The 20,364-nt window shown below is 49.3% G+C and overlaps 1 protein-coding gene across 2 annotated transcripts in view; it reads left to right on the top strand.

The window, feature by feature from the left end:
* LOC309826711 (alpha-tectorin) overlaps positions 1-20,364 on the top strand; it is a gene marked incomplete at its 5' end in the record, with an annotated part of 70,193 nt that overhangs the window by 21,943 nt on the left and 27,886 nt on the right. For both annotated transcript variants that reach the window (XM_082661004.1, XM_082661005.1), the window contains 4 exons: positions 1,332-1,924; positions 3,216-3,789; positions 8,482-9,083; positions 16,641-17,202. In XM_082661004.1, coding sequence (XP_082517130.1) covers positions 1,332-1,924; positions 3,216-3,789; positions 8,482-9,083; positions 16,641-17,202 — 2,331 coding nt within the window. The remainder of the gene's footprint in view (positions 1-1,331; positions 1,925-3,215; positions 3,790-8,481; positions 9,084-16,640; positions 17,203-20,364) is intronic.

Genomic DNA, 20,364 nt, shown 5'->3' with positions numbered 1-20,364 from the left:
GAAGTCCAGCTGTCCCCTTGGAATTGCGCTCTTGGATTGAGCGTTTGGAACAGTTTAGCTATCTTATGTCTTCCTTCTATACAACTGACATCTCTCTCACTTTTCCTAGTTATGTAAATGTTAAAAACGGGCGAACGAGAAACCCAATTGCTTCTTGGAATTTTGTTTCTTTCCTGGTCCTTGGTTTTCTCCATATGAGTAAACCGAAAATTATTATCCGTGCACTTGAGAGTGCTATGGAGGTGAGATTTAAAAGTTTCTTTCAGTTCCAAGGCCAGAGGGCAATTTTTTCCTATCTGTATAGGTTGGATTCATATAAATCAATATGTATCAGAATCAATTCTTAGAGAATTGATCAAACTACTAAAAGACAGTATATTTAAATGTTTTTGTGTGTGTGGACTGGCCAGCCTCTATCATGCCTGGAGTATCCATACCCTGATTGAAGTTGAGATTGAATATGACTTCTCTTTGACCCTTGTGCAATCCAAGGGCATCCAATTACCTAATTTTTTGCCTATAATGGTTATTTTTTTTCTAGTGGTACTACTATCCTACCCTCCACGTTCCTCTCCCTGTCTCTCATTTTAGTGGGATGAATTGTATTTAAATCAGAGAACTCGTCTACCAGGCTCTTGAGTCTCCGCCTGTTGGGGTCAACCAGACTCAAACCAGACTCAGATGTTCTTAAAATAAGAATCGAAGCTTTCCAAGGCAAGAAGGGCCTTCAGAAGGCATCCAGTTCCAGTTCAGTCTCCTGGGGGAATAGGCACACAGGTTCTTTTCAGATAGCTAAGGTTCTTTCTTATTTTTAATATCCCAGAGAATTCATTTTCACAGTCTTCTTTGGTCCCTGTTTGAAAGTTCACTTTTTCAAATTCCTCCTCTAAGAGTTAGATTTTTCATTTCTCCTGTGAGTTGGATTTATTTCCTCCTAGGAATGGGCCGTGTTCTTTAAAGTCAGACCAACTTATATGCCCATCAGTTGAAGATCTTAAACCATCTCGATGGTTGTAATTCACCCAGTACTAAAGCTGTATTGAATAATCAGTCGAGTCTAGTTAGGATAGGAACCTGAAGTTTTATTTCAGTCAGGATGATCCAGTGAGATCCCGCCCCATCACATTGCTCAGTAGTTACTACCAGAGCAGCTGCGCCCCTTGCGCACCCTCAGTCTCCCTTCCCCCAGTGAGTGGTGGCTCGGCCTTCCCTCCAGGCGCCAACTGGTCCAGAAGGAGCGTTCTTCCTCCAGGCCCCCGTGCGTGGTGGATCTGGCCGGTTAGCCCCTGGGTCATTCACCTTGTCGCGCTCTCTCCTCTCCCCTACGTCAGTGTCCATGGTGCAGTGCCCGAGCTTCAGCCACTACTCCGTGTGCACCAGCAGCTGCCCGGACACGTGCTCAGATCTGACGGCCTCCCACACCTGCGCCATGCCCTGCACGGAGGGCTGCGAGTGCAACGAAGGCTTTGTCCTCAGCACCAGCCAGTGCGTCCCGCTGCACAAGTGCGGCTGTGACTTCGACGGCCACTACTACGCCATGGGCGAGTTCTTCTGGGCCACGGCCAACTGCACGGTGCAGTGCCTGTGCGAGGAGGGCGGCGACGTGTACTGCTTCAACAAGACGTGCCGTGGCGAGGAGGTGTGCACAGTGGAGAACGGCTACCAGGGTTGCTTCCCCAAGCGGGAGACCTTGTGCCTGCTCAGCCAGAACCAGGTGCTGCACACCTTCGACGGCGCCGCCTACCCCTTCCCCGTCGAGTTCTCCTACACGCTCCTCAAGACCTGCCCTGAGCGGCCAGAGTACTTGGAAATCGACATCAACAAGAAGAAGCCGGAAGCAGGGCCTGCTTGGCTGCGGGGTCTCCGGATCCTGGTGGCCGACCAGGAGGTCAAGATAGAAGGCATCGGGGCTTCAGAGGTCAAGGTAAGACCCTTGTGGCCTTGGAGACTTTCCTGATGAGTCCCGCCAAGCGAAGGAGCCGCGCTCTTCAGGCTTGCCTGGCTGCCTCTGACCGTGAGCGGATTCTAGGAAGGCAATGACTCCGAAATGGGAGCATTTTCTAACTGTCAGCACCAAATAAAAGTCCATCAGGTGGAGACCTGGAGTGAAGCTGGAATTCCTCGAATTAGAGCAGAACTAGCTCGCCAGAGTAGCAGATACTTATAGGATGCTTACTGTGTGCCAAGCACTAGCCTAAGCAGTATCACATTCATCCTAAGAGGTAGATAATATCATTATTCTCATTCTACAGATGAGAAAACAGAGGCACAGAGAGGTTAAGTAACTTCCCCCGGGACACACAGCCATAAAAGTGGGATTCAAGCCTGGGTCAGCTGGCTCCAGAGTCTGTGCTCTTTACCCTGTACTATGCTGCATCTCTTACCTGTAGATGGGAATATGTGTGGAGTAGCACATGGTGCCTGCCATGGTGCCTCACGCCCTGCTGTCCTGGTCTGAAATACCCATCACTAAGCATGCAGACTCATAGATCATTAGTAAGAAGGAATCTTGGGCATCGTCGAGTGCAACTCCTTGTTTTCACATGAGGCTCCCAAAGGGCTAAATGAGGGCTGTGGGCCTGACAGCTGGAAGGTGGCAGAGCGGGGGTGATGGAGGGTGAGGGAGGAGCAGATCTCCCTCCTCCCAGTGCCATGTGCATTTCATAACATCACATGACATCTAATTTAGAAAGAAAAAGTCAATGCAGTGAATAAAGCATACATCCACAAACTGAAAGGGCTGTGTTTTTATTCCCATTGACACACTGGCAGAAATTAATTTATCAAAATAATAATAGGTAGATAGGTGGATGGACAGCTAGATAATTAGATATATACACTGTGTGCTTCCAAGGGGCTGAGACACAGGAAAAGTAAAATTTGAAGGGAGAAGAGGAAGGCAGGACGTCGGGGACAGGAGGAAGCCACACGTCTACGGTGACTGTTGCTCACACTTCAGTTTTGTTTGGAACTAGCTTAGGGTCTCACACACACACAAACAGCAAATGTGTTGGATCAGAGGAGGCTGGAAAGAAAGAAACAAAGATGCCCATGAAAAAAACAGTTGATGTCTGTGTGGTTTCCGCACACTGTCAGTTTCTCAACCTTACTCCAAGGGCTAGTCATGGGGCAGAGCCACGTCTTTATTCACAGCCTAGGAAATTGTGGGCACCCTGTGTGTATCTGGAACTGATGATAGCGATTTGAATTTTCAGGTGAACAGTCAGGAAGTGGAACTGCCTTTTTTCCATCCTTCGGGGAAGCTGGAAATTTATCGAAACAAAAACAGCACAACCGTCGAGTCCAAGGGTGTCGTGACCGTGCAATACTCAGACGTGGGTCTGCTGTACATCCGGCTCTCCACCGCCTACTTCAACTGCACGGGGGGCTTGTGTGGCTTCTTCAACGCGAACATCAGCGAGGAGTTCTGTCTCCCCAATGGCAAGTGCACGGACAACCTGGCGGTGTTCCTGGAAAGCTGGACCACTTTCGAGGAGATCTGCAACGGGGAGTGTGGGGACCTGCTGAAGGCCTGCGGCAACGACTCAGAGCTGCTGAAATTTTACCGCAGCCGTTCCATGTGCGGCATCATCAACGACCCCTCCAACAGCTCCTTCCTGGAGTGTCACGGCGTGGTCAACGTCACCGCCTACTACCGCACCTGCCTCTTCCGCCTGTGCCAGAGCGGGGGCAACGAGTCCGAGCTCTGTGACTCTGTGGCCCGGTACGCGAGCGCCTGCAAGAACGCCGACGTGGAGGTGCAGCCCTGGAGGACCCACGACTTCTGCCGTGAGTTCGGGTGACGCCATGGGGGCGGCCGGCCGGGGCGGGGCATTGATAACCGAGACCGCGGATCTTCTTCTCTTCCTGGTGCAATCGCACTCAAGGACAATCTCATTAACCCTGCACATCTTCCCTAGTCTGATGTGTCCTCTGGAAGGCTCGTCCCCCCAGACCAGACTATTGCGCATCTTTATTGTTGTTTCTAATCACACAATCCCTCTTCGTTGTAGAACAATTAGCTATTGACCCTTGGTTATATCTAGCAGAGGGAACACATCATGTCAAAGGACCGGAAATCTTTGTGATGGCTCAGTGGGCACCTTCTCTCTTGGCAAGGCAGGACCACATTCATTTCAGCACATGGTGATCAGTCAGGGTGCCTTTCCCGGAGTAGAGATTAGCCCCGCTCCCCAGGGCAAACCTGACAATGGTTCTTGAGAGAGTCCCATGGGCCTGGTTGTTCATTTTGTGCCCAGAGTATCTGACCCCTCTCAGCAGTACTTATAGTAATGAGAATAATTGCTGGGAAGACGAGACATATAAGCCCCTCGGTTCTGGGCGAGCCCAGGGGGAGGAGTAAATGGAAGGGTAGAAGGAGAAGTGGCTGAGGGCGGGACCCAGGCCTGGAGGCAGGATTGCCCCACCTGGACCACATCTCCCACCCCTTCCCCACCAAGAAGGTCGGCCCTCACGAAGACCAGTGCTACCACTGAGATTCCATCCTTTACATCTGGTTATGTCTCTTCCATTATATTTCTTCCTACCTAAGTTTGTTTATTTTTTTAACTTTTTATTTTGAAATAATTTTAAAGTTACAGAAGGATTACAAGAATATCTGTATAGCTTTTACCCAGATGACCTGTTGTTAGCATTTTGCCCTGTTTGCTTTGTCATTCTCTCTCACTGACTCTCTGTTTGAAGGGAAGTTGCAGACATCATGCCCCTTTGCCCCTAAATACGTTAAGTGTATATTTCCTTAGAATCAAGACACTCCTTCACAGCACAGTACAGTTACTGAGTTTAGGAACTTTAACACTGATGCAATAACGTAATATCCACTTCAATTTTGCCCGTTGACCCAGTCGTGTCCTTTATGGCTTTCCCCTACCCCTCAGTGCAGATCTAGTCCGTGACCACATGGGGCATTTAGCTGTCATGTCTCTTTGGTCTCCTTAAGTCTGGAACAATTCCTTAGCCTCTTTGTCTCTTGTGATCTTGTCATGTTTAGATTACAGTCTCGCCCCTTGTGAAATAGAATGGCCCTCTCTTTGGATTTGGTGCTTCGCCATGGCTGGGTTCTGCTCTGCATCCCCCCCAGCCCCCTGCACAGGAGAGGCTTGTTTTCCACATGGTACCAGGTCCCATGTGGGGCACACTCTGTTCAGCCTCCTCTCACTGGTGATGGGCACGTTGATCCCCTGGTCAGGGGTTGTCAGATATCACCACTCTGTGTCGCTCCGTTTCTGTCTTGTGACTGGTGAGCAGTCTGTGGGGAAGTACTTTAAGACCACGCCGCGTGCCGCTTCTCATCACAGTCCCCCTCCTCGGCTTAGTGCCCGCTGAGGACTTTTGCTTGTACTGATCTCCAGCATGACGATTACATGCTGACAGTTTACAGCTCCAGCACTCTCTCCACTTGTACCCGTCAGCAGATGTCATTTTACTGTAAGCAAGAGCCCTCCTATCTCTTCTGCCTGCCTGTCCCCTATCTATCATCCATCCACCCATCCATCCATCTATTTATTTACCTCAATCATCTATCTATCTTATCAACATGGACACACAGATTCCTGTTTGTTTCAATGGTTTATGTTTCATATCACATTTGTTATTTTGGCATTAACAGTATGACAGATTTGGCCTGTGGGTGCCCCTTCCAGTTGCCTCCTACGTCCTTCGGATATGCCTCTGTCGTTTTCTTACTTTCTAGATTAACGAGATGCTTCACATCACCTCTTAACGTTCCCTACCCCAGCCTAGAATCAACCATCACTCCGAAAAATCATGATTCATTTTGGTGGGGAATGTTATTAGAAGCTATGGTCTGGGTGAGTCTTACCCATTGCTATTGGGGTATCCTTACCTTGCCTCTAAGCCTTTGCAATAGTAACATCTCAGACAGAGCTAAGAATATCCCCCCTGCCTCCCCCCCCACATATCGTTATTTAAAAATAATGCTCTGGTTTCTGAGCACCGGAAGTCCAGAGGAGCATATGGAATATCATCTCAGAGTTGGGCGGTTATATCCCTGGTGACCCTAGCCACACTGGGGAGGGATTAGTAACAGAGGTTGTGAATCTGCAGTGGAATTCTGGAAGCATGCTCTATTCATAAAGTCACCTAAAGGGAGGGAGGCTCCAAGGTTCCTACTGACCACCACATCTAGTGGGACCTTAGAATGCTTTCCCAAAGCCTTCTCTTTAACCCACTTCCCACATCCTCTTTTGCCCCACCTCTAGCTCGTCTAAACTGATCTCTGCCCCTGCTCCTGTACTCAACTTTCTAGTTACAGTTCATTCACATTACGGGATTACAGAGTCTGCCCCATACCAAATCCATTTTGTTGCCAGGCCGTGTCTGTGCCATGCTTTTAGACTATGAACTCCGACCCAGCAGGAAGTGTCTCTGGTTGGTTTTTTTGTACTGCGCGAAGCACAGCTTGGTGGCATGGCTCATACGAAGGACGTGTGGCGGGATGACAGTGATTCCCTCTTTTTCCGGGTGCGATGCCTGCTGAGAATCACTTCTCCCAATCCTTCATCGGGGCTTGAAGAGCTGGAGCAAACGCTCGTGCCTTTTTTAGAGAGAGACTTGTGGACGGAAGCAGCCACGTGGAGCATGGCTTCCTCGGGTGGAGGGCCAGGGCTCACACTTGATTAATCAAGTCTCTGGGTACTAAGGGGTTAATCTGGTCAGGGTTTTGCAGAGTGGGGATTGGATTGAGTGACAGCTGCAAATCAGGAACACAATCTTCTTTGGACCTGGAGAGAGGCAACCACTGCTTCTGTGTTCAGATATTTTTAACCAGCTCTCGCTGGCAGAGCCAGGCTGCCCGATTAAGTAATTTCAGAGGCATTTCAGGAGCCAGGGGAAGTTTTATTACTTCATGTCTGCATGTTCCAGACTTTCAGACACATTCAGACAACACGATAAGTCATAAAACGAGAGCCATTTAAATAAGTCATGTTATTTGCTATCACCATAAACCTGTAGTCAGTGTTATAACATTCATAATTTAGAGACAAATGTGAAAATCGCTCTATACAGACATATTTAATCAGTGCTGAACTAGCCTACAACTAGTCAGTGGAGGTGTAGACAGTCCTTTAGCCCAGAGGGAAAAAAGATTGGCTTTCAGTCCATAGGGCAGAGCTGTTGAGCTGGTACTTGTGGGCGGAACTATTATTGCCATGCAATTTCTCTACAGTGTCCTTTGTGTCCTTGGATTATAAAACCCTCTTAAGGAGTGATCGTATGCATAAGACCTAAAGAAAGCCTTAAAGGCAAGATCTTAAACTCCCAGGAGACGGTGACGACGTTCACAGATCTTTAGAGAACACAGACCTGTGGGTAGATTTCTTCTGTATCCCTGGGTTCATCCCGGCTCATGTCAAGTTTTGACAAACAAAAATAATAAAGAGACATGGGAAGTTACACGGAATTCCATGGTGAGCCGCATGCGCCGTTATTGTATGTGCTATGCTTACTGACGCACAGTCTTGATCTATCAAGGAAGGCTTCTGGGCAGAAGAGTGACTTGAAATGAAACTGGGAGGATGGGTAGGATTTGGCTGTGTGAAGGCCGTGCAGGAGGGGCAAAGGGTGTGAATAAAGGAGGTGGGCAGGACCATGTGCTGAGGTCAGTGAGGAGGTGGAAGGGGTCAGAGGACACCAGGAGCAGAGAGATGAAAGACACAGGGAAGGTCCAACGTGTAGAGTAGAAACACCTCCATGAAACCTATCTGTAATGGAGGGAAGTGTAAGAAGGGAAAGGGTGCAGTGTTTATTGAGACCCTACTGTGGGCTTGATATATTAGGTTATTAATCCTCAGAACAGCAGTCCTAGGTAAGTACTGTCCTTATTTAATAAGAGAAGAAACTGAAGCTCAGAGATGGTACCCACAGGTCTCTGCAGCCTCAGAGCACTTGTTCCTTCCAGAACTCTCTTTCCGGAGTCTTTGAGTCAGGAGACTCAGAGTCGGGAGATGCAGAGTCGAATCTCTCTCCAGTACTTATCAGCTGGATTAAGTCACTGAACTTCAGTTTCCTCACTTATAAGACAGGGGTGATATGACTGTCCTTACCATCCAGATTGTTGAGAAAATTACACTAAAATGCCTAGAACAGTGCCCGGTGTGCCACAGGTGCTCAGAACAGGCCCATCGTCTCAGAATCTTCTACTTGAAAAGCTAAGTGCACTAGAGGAGCACGTGAGTGAGGGGCTCGCTGAGCCCTGTGGATCACCCCGAATGAGGATGGCAGTGGTGCCGATCACATGGCATTTGCTGAGCTCACCGTGCTGGACAGATAAGTCACACGCAGCTTATATACCTGCACGCACACACGTGCACGCACACTGTGCACACAGCCATACATGCACACACATGCACACACCCATGCATACCAATGAGTGTACACAGACTCTGTCTCTGACCTCTGTCCCTTTCTCAATCCCATCTCCTCCTCGCCCACCCTCAGCTCTGGAATGCCCGGAGAACAGCCATTTCGAGGAGTGCATGATGTGTACAGAGACCTGTGAGACCCTGGCACTGGGCCCCATCTGTGTGGACAGCTGCTCCGAGGGGTGTCAGTGTGACGAGGGCTATGCCCTGCAAGGCAGCCAGTGCGTCCCCCGGAGCGAGTGTGGCTGCAACTTTGAGGGACACCAACTTGCCACCAATGAGACCTTCTGGGTGGACCTGGACTGCCAGATCTTCTGCTACTGCAATGGCACAGACAACAGCGTCCACTGTGAAAACATCCCCTGCAAGGGTGACGAGTACTGCATGGAGGAGGGCGGCCTCTACTACTGCCAGGCCCGCACCGACGCCTCCTGCATCGTCTCGGGCTACGGCCACTACCTGACCTTTGACGGCTACCCTTTTGACTTCCAGACCAGCTGCCCGCTCATCCTGTGCACCACAGGAAGCAGGCCGAGCTCAGACACGTTCCCCAAGTTCGTCGTCACAGCCAAGAACGAGGACCGGGACCCGTCGCTGGCCTTGTGGGTCAAGCAGGTGGACGTGACCGTGTTGGGCTACAGCATCGTGATTCACAGGGCCTACAAGCACACGGTGCTGGTGAGCGGTCACAGGCCAGACCCCAGGAGGGGAGCCGTGGGGATGTGAGGATAGGGGTCCCGGGTCAGCAAGTCAGGCTGCAGCTGAACCAGGCAGGTCCAGAATCCAAGGAAAAGCAGAGGATGTTAGAGCACAGAGGGGCCCTGGAGACTTCCCATCACTTTATCTTACAGATAAGGAAACAGAGCCCTCAGAGAGAAAAATACCCAAGTCACAGGCACCAAATTAGGAACAGAGCCAGGTCTAGGAATGGTGCCTTTCATATTGTAGCAGAGTGTGTTGGAGACGGCACAGACCTAGATGGAGTCCCAGCTTGGCTACACTGAGCGGCCTCAGACAGTCGCTGTGTGTATACGAGAATGTGCACCTAGCATGGACTAGGCGTCAATAAGTGGTAGTGCTCTCTAACCCACCTCCTTCCCTTAGCTGAGATCAAAATATTCGCCTCCTTGGGCCTCCTGCTGCCTCTTTCAGTCTCCCTTTCGCTCCCAGGGGACCTGGGAGTTCAGGAGTCTTGTCCACATCTGGAGCACCCTGGGGCTCCCTTGCAGTCTTCTTACTTTTCACTCCCTTGGCCATGAAGACAGGAGCAGGTAGGGGCTGAGGAGTTCCATGCATTCCGAGTCCAGCCTGAGGATGTCAGCCGCAGCCACAGGCTGGCCACCCCTCCCCCAAGGGCCCGCCCTGAGCAACACTTGGGACACCAGCAAGCCACTGCTTTAGCATTTTGGAGGAGCTGACTTAGGATGTCAACCTTTTAACACCATCCTCCCAGGTCTGCGGTGTAATTTATCTCTAAGGAGGTTCCTCTTCCTCTCATATACATTCCCTTTCAAATTCTGAGCTGTTAAAGACTTCCTTGGGCAACTCTGCTGATTTCTTTCCTTCCTTAGAATTTCCTTTAACCCCCTTCTCTGACAAAGAGAGGTTTCTGAGCTTCTTAAACTGTCCTCCCTTTCACGTTTACTGGAAAGTGTGCCTTCTTAGCATCTAAGATGGAAGTCTCACTATGAACCTTCTTCTTCCTTTTCTTGGGTATTTTACCCAAACTGCCATTGGTACCCTCTGTGTTTCACCTAACAGTTGGTTCCTCTATCATTTATGGCATTAATCATACTGTATTTTTCCATGATGTTCATGTCCAGCTCACTCAATATTCATAGTGGACTCCTTGAGGGCAGGAACCACACATAATCCATCTTTATGTTAAATGAATATACTGTGTGCTATGACACTCAGAGCATTTGTCAAATGAACGAAGGAGATAACATAATAAGCCCTTTCTTCCAAGGTTCCTACGACTTTCATTTTGCTGCTCGTCACTTCTTTAGCAATTTGAGAGATGAAATTGGCACCTGGACAGGTTAGGAGTGTATCAGATGCCTTGCTTTTAGCCACAAAAGGTTTCCAACAGATGTCCAGATAGTCAAAGTCGCTCTTTACAATCACTTCCCTCTCCTCCATTTTCATCAATTGTGTTAAAACAAACACATCAATCATTTTGTCCCTGTGGCCTCATCATATTTGCCCTTTTCTCCTTTGCTCCTCCTCTGACATATTTCTGCCCTTAGATTTATAATTTTGGATATCGTTCCTTATCTCTGTGACATTCAACACTTTTCCACCTTTCTACCTTTCAGGTTTTTTTCTTCTTCTAAAATATAATCTGTTAACAGGCCCTGTCCCATCCAGTGTACTCTGAAAGCGTATTTTCTGCCTTGTGTTACACGCTGTCAAGGTTTAGGTATATAGATATCTGAGGCTACCCATGTTTTCTGACCCAGTTATTTTCAGATATAGACACTGGACCTTCATGAACACTTGTTCTTTTTCCTGCTCTCCCTTCTCTCCTCCCCAGTGGCTGATTCTCTTCTCTCACCAGGTGTTTCCCTCCCTTTGGGTCAGCTCACCTTCCAGGCACGTGTCTCATGAGATGCACTCACGCCTAAAGTCAAGAGCCATGAGAACTACACAGCTGGTTTCTTCCTCCCACAAAGAAATGCGGAGGGAAGGGTCTATTGGTTCTTAGGGCTGCTGTCACAAAGCATCACAGACTAGGTGGCCTGAAACAGCAGAAACCTATTCTGTTACAGTCCTGGAGGCCAGGAGTCCTAAACCAAGGTGTCGTCAGGGCCATGCTCCCCCCGAGGTCCTAGGGGAACCTCTGTTCCAGGCTTTCCTCCAGCTTCTGGTGGTTGTAGGTGACCCTTGGCTTGTGGCAGCATAACTCCAGTCTCTGCCTCCGTATTTTCATGGCCTTCGTCCCTCTGTGCCAAATCTCTCTCTCCTTTTAAGGACACTAGTCATTGGATTGAGGGCCCACCCTTTCCCCGCATGATCTCATCTTAATGATTACATCTGCAAAGACCCTATTTCCAAATAAGGTCACGTTCACAGGTCCTGGGGGTTAAGGCTTCAATATACCTTTTGGGGGGACACAATTCAATCTACAACAGGGAGTAATTAGAGAGTAATGGGCATGAAGGAGGAATTGATTAAAGGGGTGGGGGGACCCTTTCCAGGGCTCTTCTTTCTAGGTCACCAGATGTCCAAAATGCCCACGCTGGGAATGGAGTGTACAGCTCTCAGATCTCTGCCGGAAAGACCAGGTTCAGGGTGCTCGACGGTTCTTTTCTTCTGGGGCCTAGGGGGTAGATTTAGCATTTACTTTGAATTATTAATATGCATGGCAGGATCTGCTTGTTCAACGATTTGCGTTTGTTTTTCCCATGATGTTATTATTAGTCACCATCTCTCCCTGAGAGAAGAATAACGGCCGTCACAATGACAGCGCGCGGTGGAGCGCCAGGCAAAACACAGCACAGAGCCCGGGTCACTGCTGGTGCTTGCAAAAACGGAGGTGACATGGAAGTGACTCCTTGGGACACCGGGTCCCTCTGTGATTCTGACCTTTCTCGGCATTAAGCAGTACTGAGGATGTGGGGAAACCCACCAAGCCGAGGGAAATTAGAAATAAATATGCTATGTTTATACCAGCCAGGGAGTAGGGGTGAGCGACAGAGGTGAGCCACTCCCGGGCACCGCAGAGCCCACGCCTCAGCCGTCCACAGCCCGAGCTCCATAGAGACGGCCTCTCTCCTCCATCTCCCTCAGGCTTCTGCACAGCCGGGTCCTGCATGGTCCAGGCCAAGGGGAAGGCTCTCAGGACCTTCCAGAGCTGGTGTTTTTCTCACTGATTGCCCACCCCGTGGCCATGAGAGAAGAGGGAAGCTTTGAGCATCACTCTGGCTCAGTTGCATCTGACGGGCTTGCATTGACAGGCTGTTCTGTGCCAAGCCCTTCGGGTAGAAACGTGAGTCAGAAACAGGCCTCTGTCCTAAGGGAACTCAGGGTCTAGTGGGAGAGACAGACGTGTTTGCAGGGAACGTCAGCGTGATGTGAAGTTCCAGAAAAATGTGACGTGCAGTGGGGAAGGGGGGTGTGTCATGAGAGAACAGGTTGCCTGAGCCGCCTGGGGGGATGGAGGGAAGGCTTCTGCAAGAGATGATCCAGACCTGAGCCCTGAAGGCATCCATTGGCCAGGCCGTGAAAGAGGCAGAGGGCGTCCTAGGACAAGGAAACGTCAGTGGAGATCCAGGGCGGGGGTGTGAAGGGGGCCTCAGAACAGCTGAAGAACAGCTGTAGCGGCAATCAAAGCCAGTTGTTTAAAGGAAAGCTCGCTACTGAAAAGCGAATATGTGGCCTTATTTCCAATACTTCAGTATTAGAAACACATTTCCCCCACCCATCCCCATGCCCTGCTCTCTTCCTCCTCTGCGCCGGCCTCTTCCATCCATCCTTATCCACCCCTCCCTTCCTCTGCCTCTCTCTTTCCCTCTGTTTCACAGGGACAGACAGGGCAGTGATGTAGGGGTGGAGGTCGCATTCCTGGGGCCTGAGAGACAGGGAGAAGCTGGGCAGGCCTGTCTGCGTCGAGGCCTTCCTTTCCCAGGTGCTCCTGGGAGTGACAGGACTCGAAGGCCTTGAGCTGTAATCCAGGCACATGGCCTCTCCAAGGTATCGCCCCCTCCTTGACACCCAGTAGCCAGGAACAGAGAATGCGGAGAAACTCAGGAGGAAAAGCCAGCCAGCACGCGTGAGCCCTTGGGTGCTCAGGCTTTAGTTTATTCGTGCGAGTTGTCAAGGCTCGTGGGAGTCCCCACGGCCTCTGCTTCCCTCGGTGACTTTGCACACCTGAGCTCTCTGTCTCTGGGCCTCCCAGGTGAGAAAGTTATGCTCACCAGGCACGATCTCCCTCTTCCTCTTCCCCCCTCCATGCTGTCTCTGAAATGACCCATCACCACGCCCTCTTCACCTCCTGTCCTCTTTCCAGAGAACGAATTATCTCTTCCCCTCTCCATGGCCATGGCCACCTACACCATCCCTTTTTGGCCCTCTCAGCCTCTTGCCTGTCTCTCATCTCCTCCCCCTCCTGTGTCTTGGGCTTTTCTCTTCAACCCATAAACATATTCGTTCTAAGATAAACCTTGACCCCGATTCAATCCAATCCCTCTTCTAACCAATCCCTCTCCTCCCCTTTCCTACCAGACTCCCGGAGAGAGACATCTCTGCTTCCATATCCCCTGTTTGCCGTTTAACCTCTGCGACCTAGCCTCTGGTATCACCACGCTACTGAAGTTCTCTTACTAAGATCACTGGCGACTTCTTCTTTGAAAAATGAATGAGTCTTTTTCAGGCTTGATTTCATGGGACGTTACAGACGAGGCCCTCCGTGGTCCAGGCCCTCCCCGCCTCTCCATCTTCATCTCCCATCATCCCCGAGGTCACATTTTATGCTCCAGCATCATTCAATTGCTGTAATTCCTCATACTTATTAGGCATTTCCCCTCCTCTTGGCCTCAGCTCAGGCTACACCCTTTTCTTGGGATTCCCTTTTCTTCACTCTCATTCCTTCATTTTTTGTTGTTGTTTTGTTTTGTTTTTAATTTTTATTGAAATATAGTTGATTTACAATGTTGTGTTAGTTTCAGGGGTACAGTAAAGTGATTCAGTTATACATACATATATGTGCGTGTGTGTGTACATGTATATATACATACACATATATATATATAGTCTTTTTTTACATTTTCCCTTCCATTATAGGTTATTACAAGATATTGAGTAGAGTTTCCTGTGCTGTACAGTAGGTTCTTGTTGGTTATCTATTTTATATATAGTAGTGTTTATATTTTTTAAAATTTTTATTGGGGTATAGTTGCTTTACAATGTTGAGTTAGTTTCTGCTGTACAGCAAAGTGGATCAGTTATACATATACATATATCCACTCTTGTTTAGATTCTTTTGCCGTATAGACCATTCCAGAGTATTGAGTAGAGTTCCCCGTGCTCTACAGCAGGTCCTTACTAGTTATCTTGACTGGACAACATCACTCAGCCTTCAGGACCGGATGTGGGCACCATCCTCTGCGGGCATCCCTGATTCTGTCCCCAGGCTGAGTCTGGTGCCTGTGCATCTATTTATCTCTATCGTTGCTTTCATCAGATGATGTTATTATTACCTGTTTATGTACTTGTCTCTGCCACGTGCCTGTGAGCTCCTAGGGAAAGAGCCCTATGCTTTATTCCAGCGTTGAGCACGATGCTTGGTGCACAGTAGTGCCAAACTGATGGCTCCTGGATGAATGAGTGAATTCTGCCTGGAGCAATATTCATAGGCAAGGAGATCGCTGAGTTGAAATTTGAAGGGTGAAAATTGCCCCAGAGAAAGAGAGGATGGGGGAAGGACACCATTGCTGTCTTAGGTTGGTTCCCTAGAGGCAGAGTCTGAGGTGGGGATTCCTGAAAGTGAGGGAAGAACCAAGGGCAGAGAGCTCAGCGAGGATGTGGTCTAAGTTGGACATCAGCCTGGGCCACCGGGAGCTCTGGTGCATGACGTGCGCACAGAGTTGGTCCCCCGTGTTGGTCAGTCATTGGCCGAGGGCTGCCCTTAGGTGGGGGTGGGGCTGGATGGGGGTGTCATAACCTCCTGGGCCAAGGGCCCCCCTTTTGGCCAAGGCCAGCTGCGAGTTATCGTTAACTCACAATCACAACTGCTAAGGATGGACACAGAAGGCACCACCACACTCCCAGCAAAGGAAACGGCACGTGGAACGGGGCAGCTCGGTCCATCTGGGGAGCAGCAAAGTGCTGGGTATGGCTGGGGTGGAGGAAGTGAGTGGGTTGGGCCCGAGAGGCAGGGGCCAGCTCCTGGAGAGCCCTGTACCATGTGCTAAGCGTACCCCACATTTTATTCAAGCTATGCAGGGGGTTTTAAGTATTAATTAATTGCTTTCAATTGCATTAAAAAATATTGGAGAGGCAGTGGTGAGTGGCTGGAGGAGGCGGGCAGTACCGGGGTAGGGAGACCAGTCGGGGGCATATTCAAGAGTCAAGGTGGAGGGTGATGAGAGTCTGAACTAAGGTGGTAGCAGTGGGGCTGGGGGCAGGGGTGTCAGATGGGAGAGAGATTAAGGAGGTCAGGAGCGGGGTTATTTCCTGGCAGGGAGCAATCTACGACTACCACCCTGTGGGCAGCCACCTTCTTCTTTCAGGAGGAAGCCCAGCTCTCCTCTTAGCCCTCACAACAGTCTGTTTTCCATCAAGCACTCACCCAGCCAAGGGCTGCAGGATTTGGCTCACCTGCATCAAAATGGTTCAAGGGCCGTGCAGTTCCGGAGTTTGACTTAAGGGATTTCCTCGTTTTCTGAATTTAAAATCTGCGGGAGGAAACCTGCGTCCAGTGCCGTCTCCATTGTGCTGGGCGCCCAGCAGGGGGTGAGGGGAAGGTGGCCGTATAGATCAATAAAGTGTGGTCCCTGCCCTCAGGTTGCTCCTAACCGTGTAGTGGAGACAGAGGTGTAGACAGCCAGCTGTAATATAAGACAGATGCGATGTGTGCTTCAGTAACAGGGTACACGTGCTTGATCTTGGCCAGAGGTGCAGGAGAACACGAGAGAAGTATAAGTAACATGTTCTGGTTGCCCAGACGAGGGAGTGATTCTTCCTGACCACCAGCTCCGAAAATCTTGCCTTATAGAAGAGCCGACATTTGAGCAGGGTCTGGGGGATGAGAAGGATATTGGCAGGTAAAGAACGGCATCCTAGGCAGAGGCACCAGCAAAATCAAGTCATTCCTCAGGAAAAAGAAGATCCTAGAGGAATTAATAAATTGGGGCTTGTCTAAGAGAAATCCACAGTAAAGCTGGAAATAGAAACACAAGAGTTTTAGGTTTGGGTATTTTAGTCTAAACTTTAATTGAATTCTTATTACCCTCTCATTACCTTGGAGAAAACAATTTGAACTCCTGGAGGGAATAATGCTATAAACAGAAGGCACTGAAATAAATAGGTATATTCGTGTACAAAGGATAGTCATTTAAGTGTTCAAATCCTAATAATAATAGTTGAGGGACAGAAACAACACTAAATGCAAAGATTTCATTCAACTGCTCCAACCCCCCGTGGGGCTGCCTCTCAGAGGCTAATCATTAGAAGAGCGGGGCGGGGCTGCCTGGGCCACCTGTATTGTCTGTGCCGACCCTCTTGCTCTTGCAGGTCAACAATGAACGGCTCTATCTGCCCCTGAAGTTGGGACAAGGGAAGATAAACATCTTTTCCTTTGGCTTCCATGTGGTGGTGGAAACTGACTTTGGCCTGAAGGTTGTGTATGATTGGAAGACCTTCCTGTCCATCACGGTCCCTCGGGGCATGCAGAACATCACCTACGGCCTGTGTGGCCGCTATAACGGCAACCCCGAAGATGACCTGGAGATGCCCATGGGTCTGCTGGCCTCCAGCGTCAATGAGTTTGGACAGAGCTGGGTGAAGAGGGACACCTTCTGCCAGGTTGGCTGTGGCGACCGCTGCCCTTCCTGTGCCAAAGTGGAAGGTTTCTCCAAAGTGCAGCAGCTCTGCAGCCTGATCCCCAACCAGAACGCAGGCTTCACCAAGTGTCACAGCAAGGTCAACCCCGCTTTCTTCTACAAGAACTGCCTGTTTGACTCTTGCATCGATGGCGGCGCCGTGCAGACCGCCTGCAGCTGGCTGCAGAACTACGCCAGCACGTGCCAGACGCAGGGGATCGCAGTGACCGGCTGGAGGAACTACACGTCCTGCTGTGAGTCCTTCCCGTTGTCTCTCCTTCCATCTTGATTGGTGTGGGCAGGCCGGTCATCCAGTACAAGTCAGAGCAAGCTGAGTGGGGCAATTTCAGGAAATGCACTTTGGAATTGAGTTTGTTACCTGAAACAAGAGATTGAACCTCCTGGAGCCTCCGTTTTCTTATCTGTAAAGTGGGGTTAATACCGCTTATTCCCTGTATTCCTCTGAGGACGAAATAAGATCACATACATAAAGCACAGAGCAGCACACATGGCCTTTGGGCTCAGCAAGGGCACAGTAAGATTCTAACAAAGGACGAATCGAGGGAAGAGTGAGTTAGTAGATTGCTTTGTTCTAGAACCTCATGGACCCATCATTAAGTGTACTGATAATTTATACACTTTCTCTTAGTGTGTTTTCTATTTGATTCATATATGTCATATATCCGTCTCTGCGTTGATGAAATATAGCAGAATGTTAAAAGCATTGGAAAAAGAATTAGATACACCTAAAATTAACATTAATATTGCACATCAACTACATCTCAATGAAAAACAAGAGAAAGAGCTAGAGCTCCTGGATTCTAGCCTTGCTCTGTCCTTAAGGATCGGTGTGACTTTGAAGCATTTCACTTTTCCTCCCTGGTCCTTAGTTTCCCCCTGATAATGCTCTGCCTACACTCTTTATGCTACAGAAACGTCAGGAGGATCAAACTGGGTAACTGAAAGCCTAGCACACTCCATGCATGTTAAGTGGTATCGTTAACATTCGTGGCTCGCTTTGAGCCAAGCCCAGTGCTCCACACTTTATCAACATTTGTTCCTCCATAACCCAATTAGGGAGAAGCTGAGACTCAGAGGAGTTAAGTAATTTGCCTAAGGTCCTACTATCTCAGTGGCAAAGTCAGGGTTTGACCTTCCAGCCCCAAAGCTCCTGCCCTCAACTCATACGCTTCACAGTGGAATAATTTGTCTGCATTTAGCACATCACAATAGGAAAAGACGGGGAAGAGAAACCAGTATTGGTCTTTGGCCAATCTGCCTTGGTCTATTTTCCCATCTCAATCTCATTAGCTATAGCAAATTTCTTTTAGGCCTAACTGTATGAAAAAGGCTACGCATGGATGCTGAATGCAAAGAGCTCTAAATAAGTGATCCAGCAGGGGTCCCGGAGAGTAAACTCCCTTTTCATCCTGGGAAAGGGAGATTTGGATAAAAAACCAGAAACAGTGTTGTCGTTTAATGCTCACACAGTTCATTTACATCCCACATAACTGGATTCATGTCGATTGGGAGGACAGGGTGGGAGGAAGTGGGGGCGGGGGGAAAGATGCCATTTCAGCCACGCTCAGTCCCTGAGTGAGGGGCTGGGGGGAGCGATGCCAGTAGGAGTGACTGTCCAGACTAATTGGCCTCTGGTGACTTTAGTAAAATAAATATGCCTATAAAAACGTCAGGGTCTGGATAAATGTCTAGAGCTACTCTGGATTCACTGGGGTGAGCTCAGTGGGGCGAGAGAGCTTGCCTTCCTCTAAATCAGCACACCAGGCTGTAGACACAGGGGCCTAAAGATGGTGCAGGACAGGGAGACAGTTTTAGGGAGGAGACACTGCCTGCTGCCTCTTGAGACCTGCTACAGGGCGTTCCCTCTTTTCCTGTGGCCATGCCACGGCAACTGCACTGCTGTGTGGCGTGGCTGGGATGGGGAGCGAGGGGTAGTGTATGCCCACATCCATTGCCTCCAGCTGCAATGGGCAGGGAGACCGTAGGGAAGAACTGTTTTTAGAGGAGGCTAATTCCAGGAAGTCTCACCTTAATTTATGGATATCAATTTTTGTCACTCACAGGAAAGAAAAGGAAGCAAGTTCGTAAGCCCTTATGACCTTACCTTTGAGGAGGAAGGTCCCCTACTTCTATGCAGCTTGGACTCACGGGGCTGAAACTGGTGCAGGATGGGGAAACAGTTTGGGAAACGGATACCCTTCATAATGCATATAAAAACTATTTTTCTTGTCTGTCTGTCCCCTCCACCAGCAACTTTTCCTCTCCCCTCTTCAAAGTTCTGTCCAGACATCGGTTGCCTACTCTATACACCGTCACAGGGAGTTCCATCCAAGGCACTCAGAGCAGAGTCTGTCCTGCCTCACCCTTGGCCATGGGCCCCATCCGGGCCTAGATAGCTGCCTGCCAGCAAGGCCCAGGCCAAGCGTCCTTACCACGAGAGGGATAGACCTTCCCCCACCTTGGCATTTCAGGACAGGGGCCAAGATCCAAAAGAGAGCTCCTGAAGAGGTGGTGGTGGTGACTGGCAAAAAGAAAAGCTAAAATAAGAGAAAGAAATTATACTTTAAAGACGGCGTGTGGGTGGAGATTGGGGGGGCGGACACAGTTGGAGACAGCTTAGTTTTCCATTTTGAATTTCAGAACAGAGAAAAGCCGTGGGAGATGGAGTCCTAACTCAGCCAATTCAATCTGAGAGATCAGTGAACACAGGCTGCCTTGAATACAGTTGTTTGTAACCATATCTGACATGACGTTAATCTCTGAGAAGCAAGGGCAGAACAGCATCCCTCTGCCCACCCCCCGCTTCTACTAAGAATTAATCCATTTCAACACTCACATGTTGAGATATGAGAATGGTGTTTTCAGGAGAAAAAGGATTAAACCAGAACTGCCCGTTAAATGTACGCTTTATTGGTAACAAGGTAGAATGCTGTTGTTTTTCAATGATATTGGCTGTTCCTATCAATGGGATAATTTATTACTCAATTACCTTCTTTGCAAATGCATTGGAAAACTCCTTCACCCAAGTTGAACAAACAGACTTGGGGCGGGGTGGGGGGAAAGGGAGGCCGATTGTCTTAATTACTAACCCATCCTTAAAATTCTTTCAGCTGAATTTGTCATTCTTTCAGTCCCTTAATGGGGGACTTAAAGTAGAGCACTGGGTGGTGAGGGTACGGTAAGAGAAGCAAATAACAAACGCATAGCAGGTATTTAGCTCCGCCCGCGTGCCAGGCACTATTCTAAGTGCGATATGAGTCCTCACTCATTGACTCCTGTAACTTTACAGCAACCCTGTAAGGTAGGCACCATTAATAGTCCCATTTTCTAGAGGAAGAAACTGAAGCTCAGAGTGATTCAGTGACTTTCCCAAGGCAGGTGGCTCGGGTAAGTTG

The sequence above is a fragment of the Grampus griseus genome, assembly GCF_964374135.1.
Source record: "Grampus griseus genome assembly, chromosome: 8".
NCBI lineage: Eukaryota > Metazoa > Chordata > Mammalia > Artiodactyla > Delphinidae > Grampus > Grampus griseus.
This window is presented reverse-complemented; position numbering and strand designations above follow the sequence as displayed.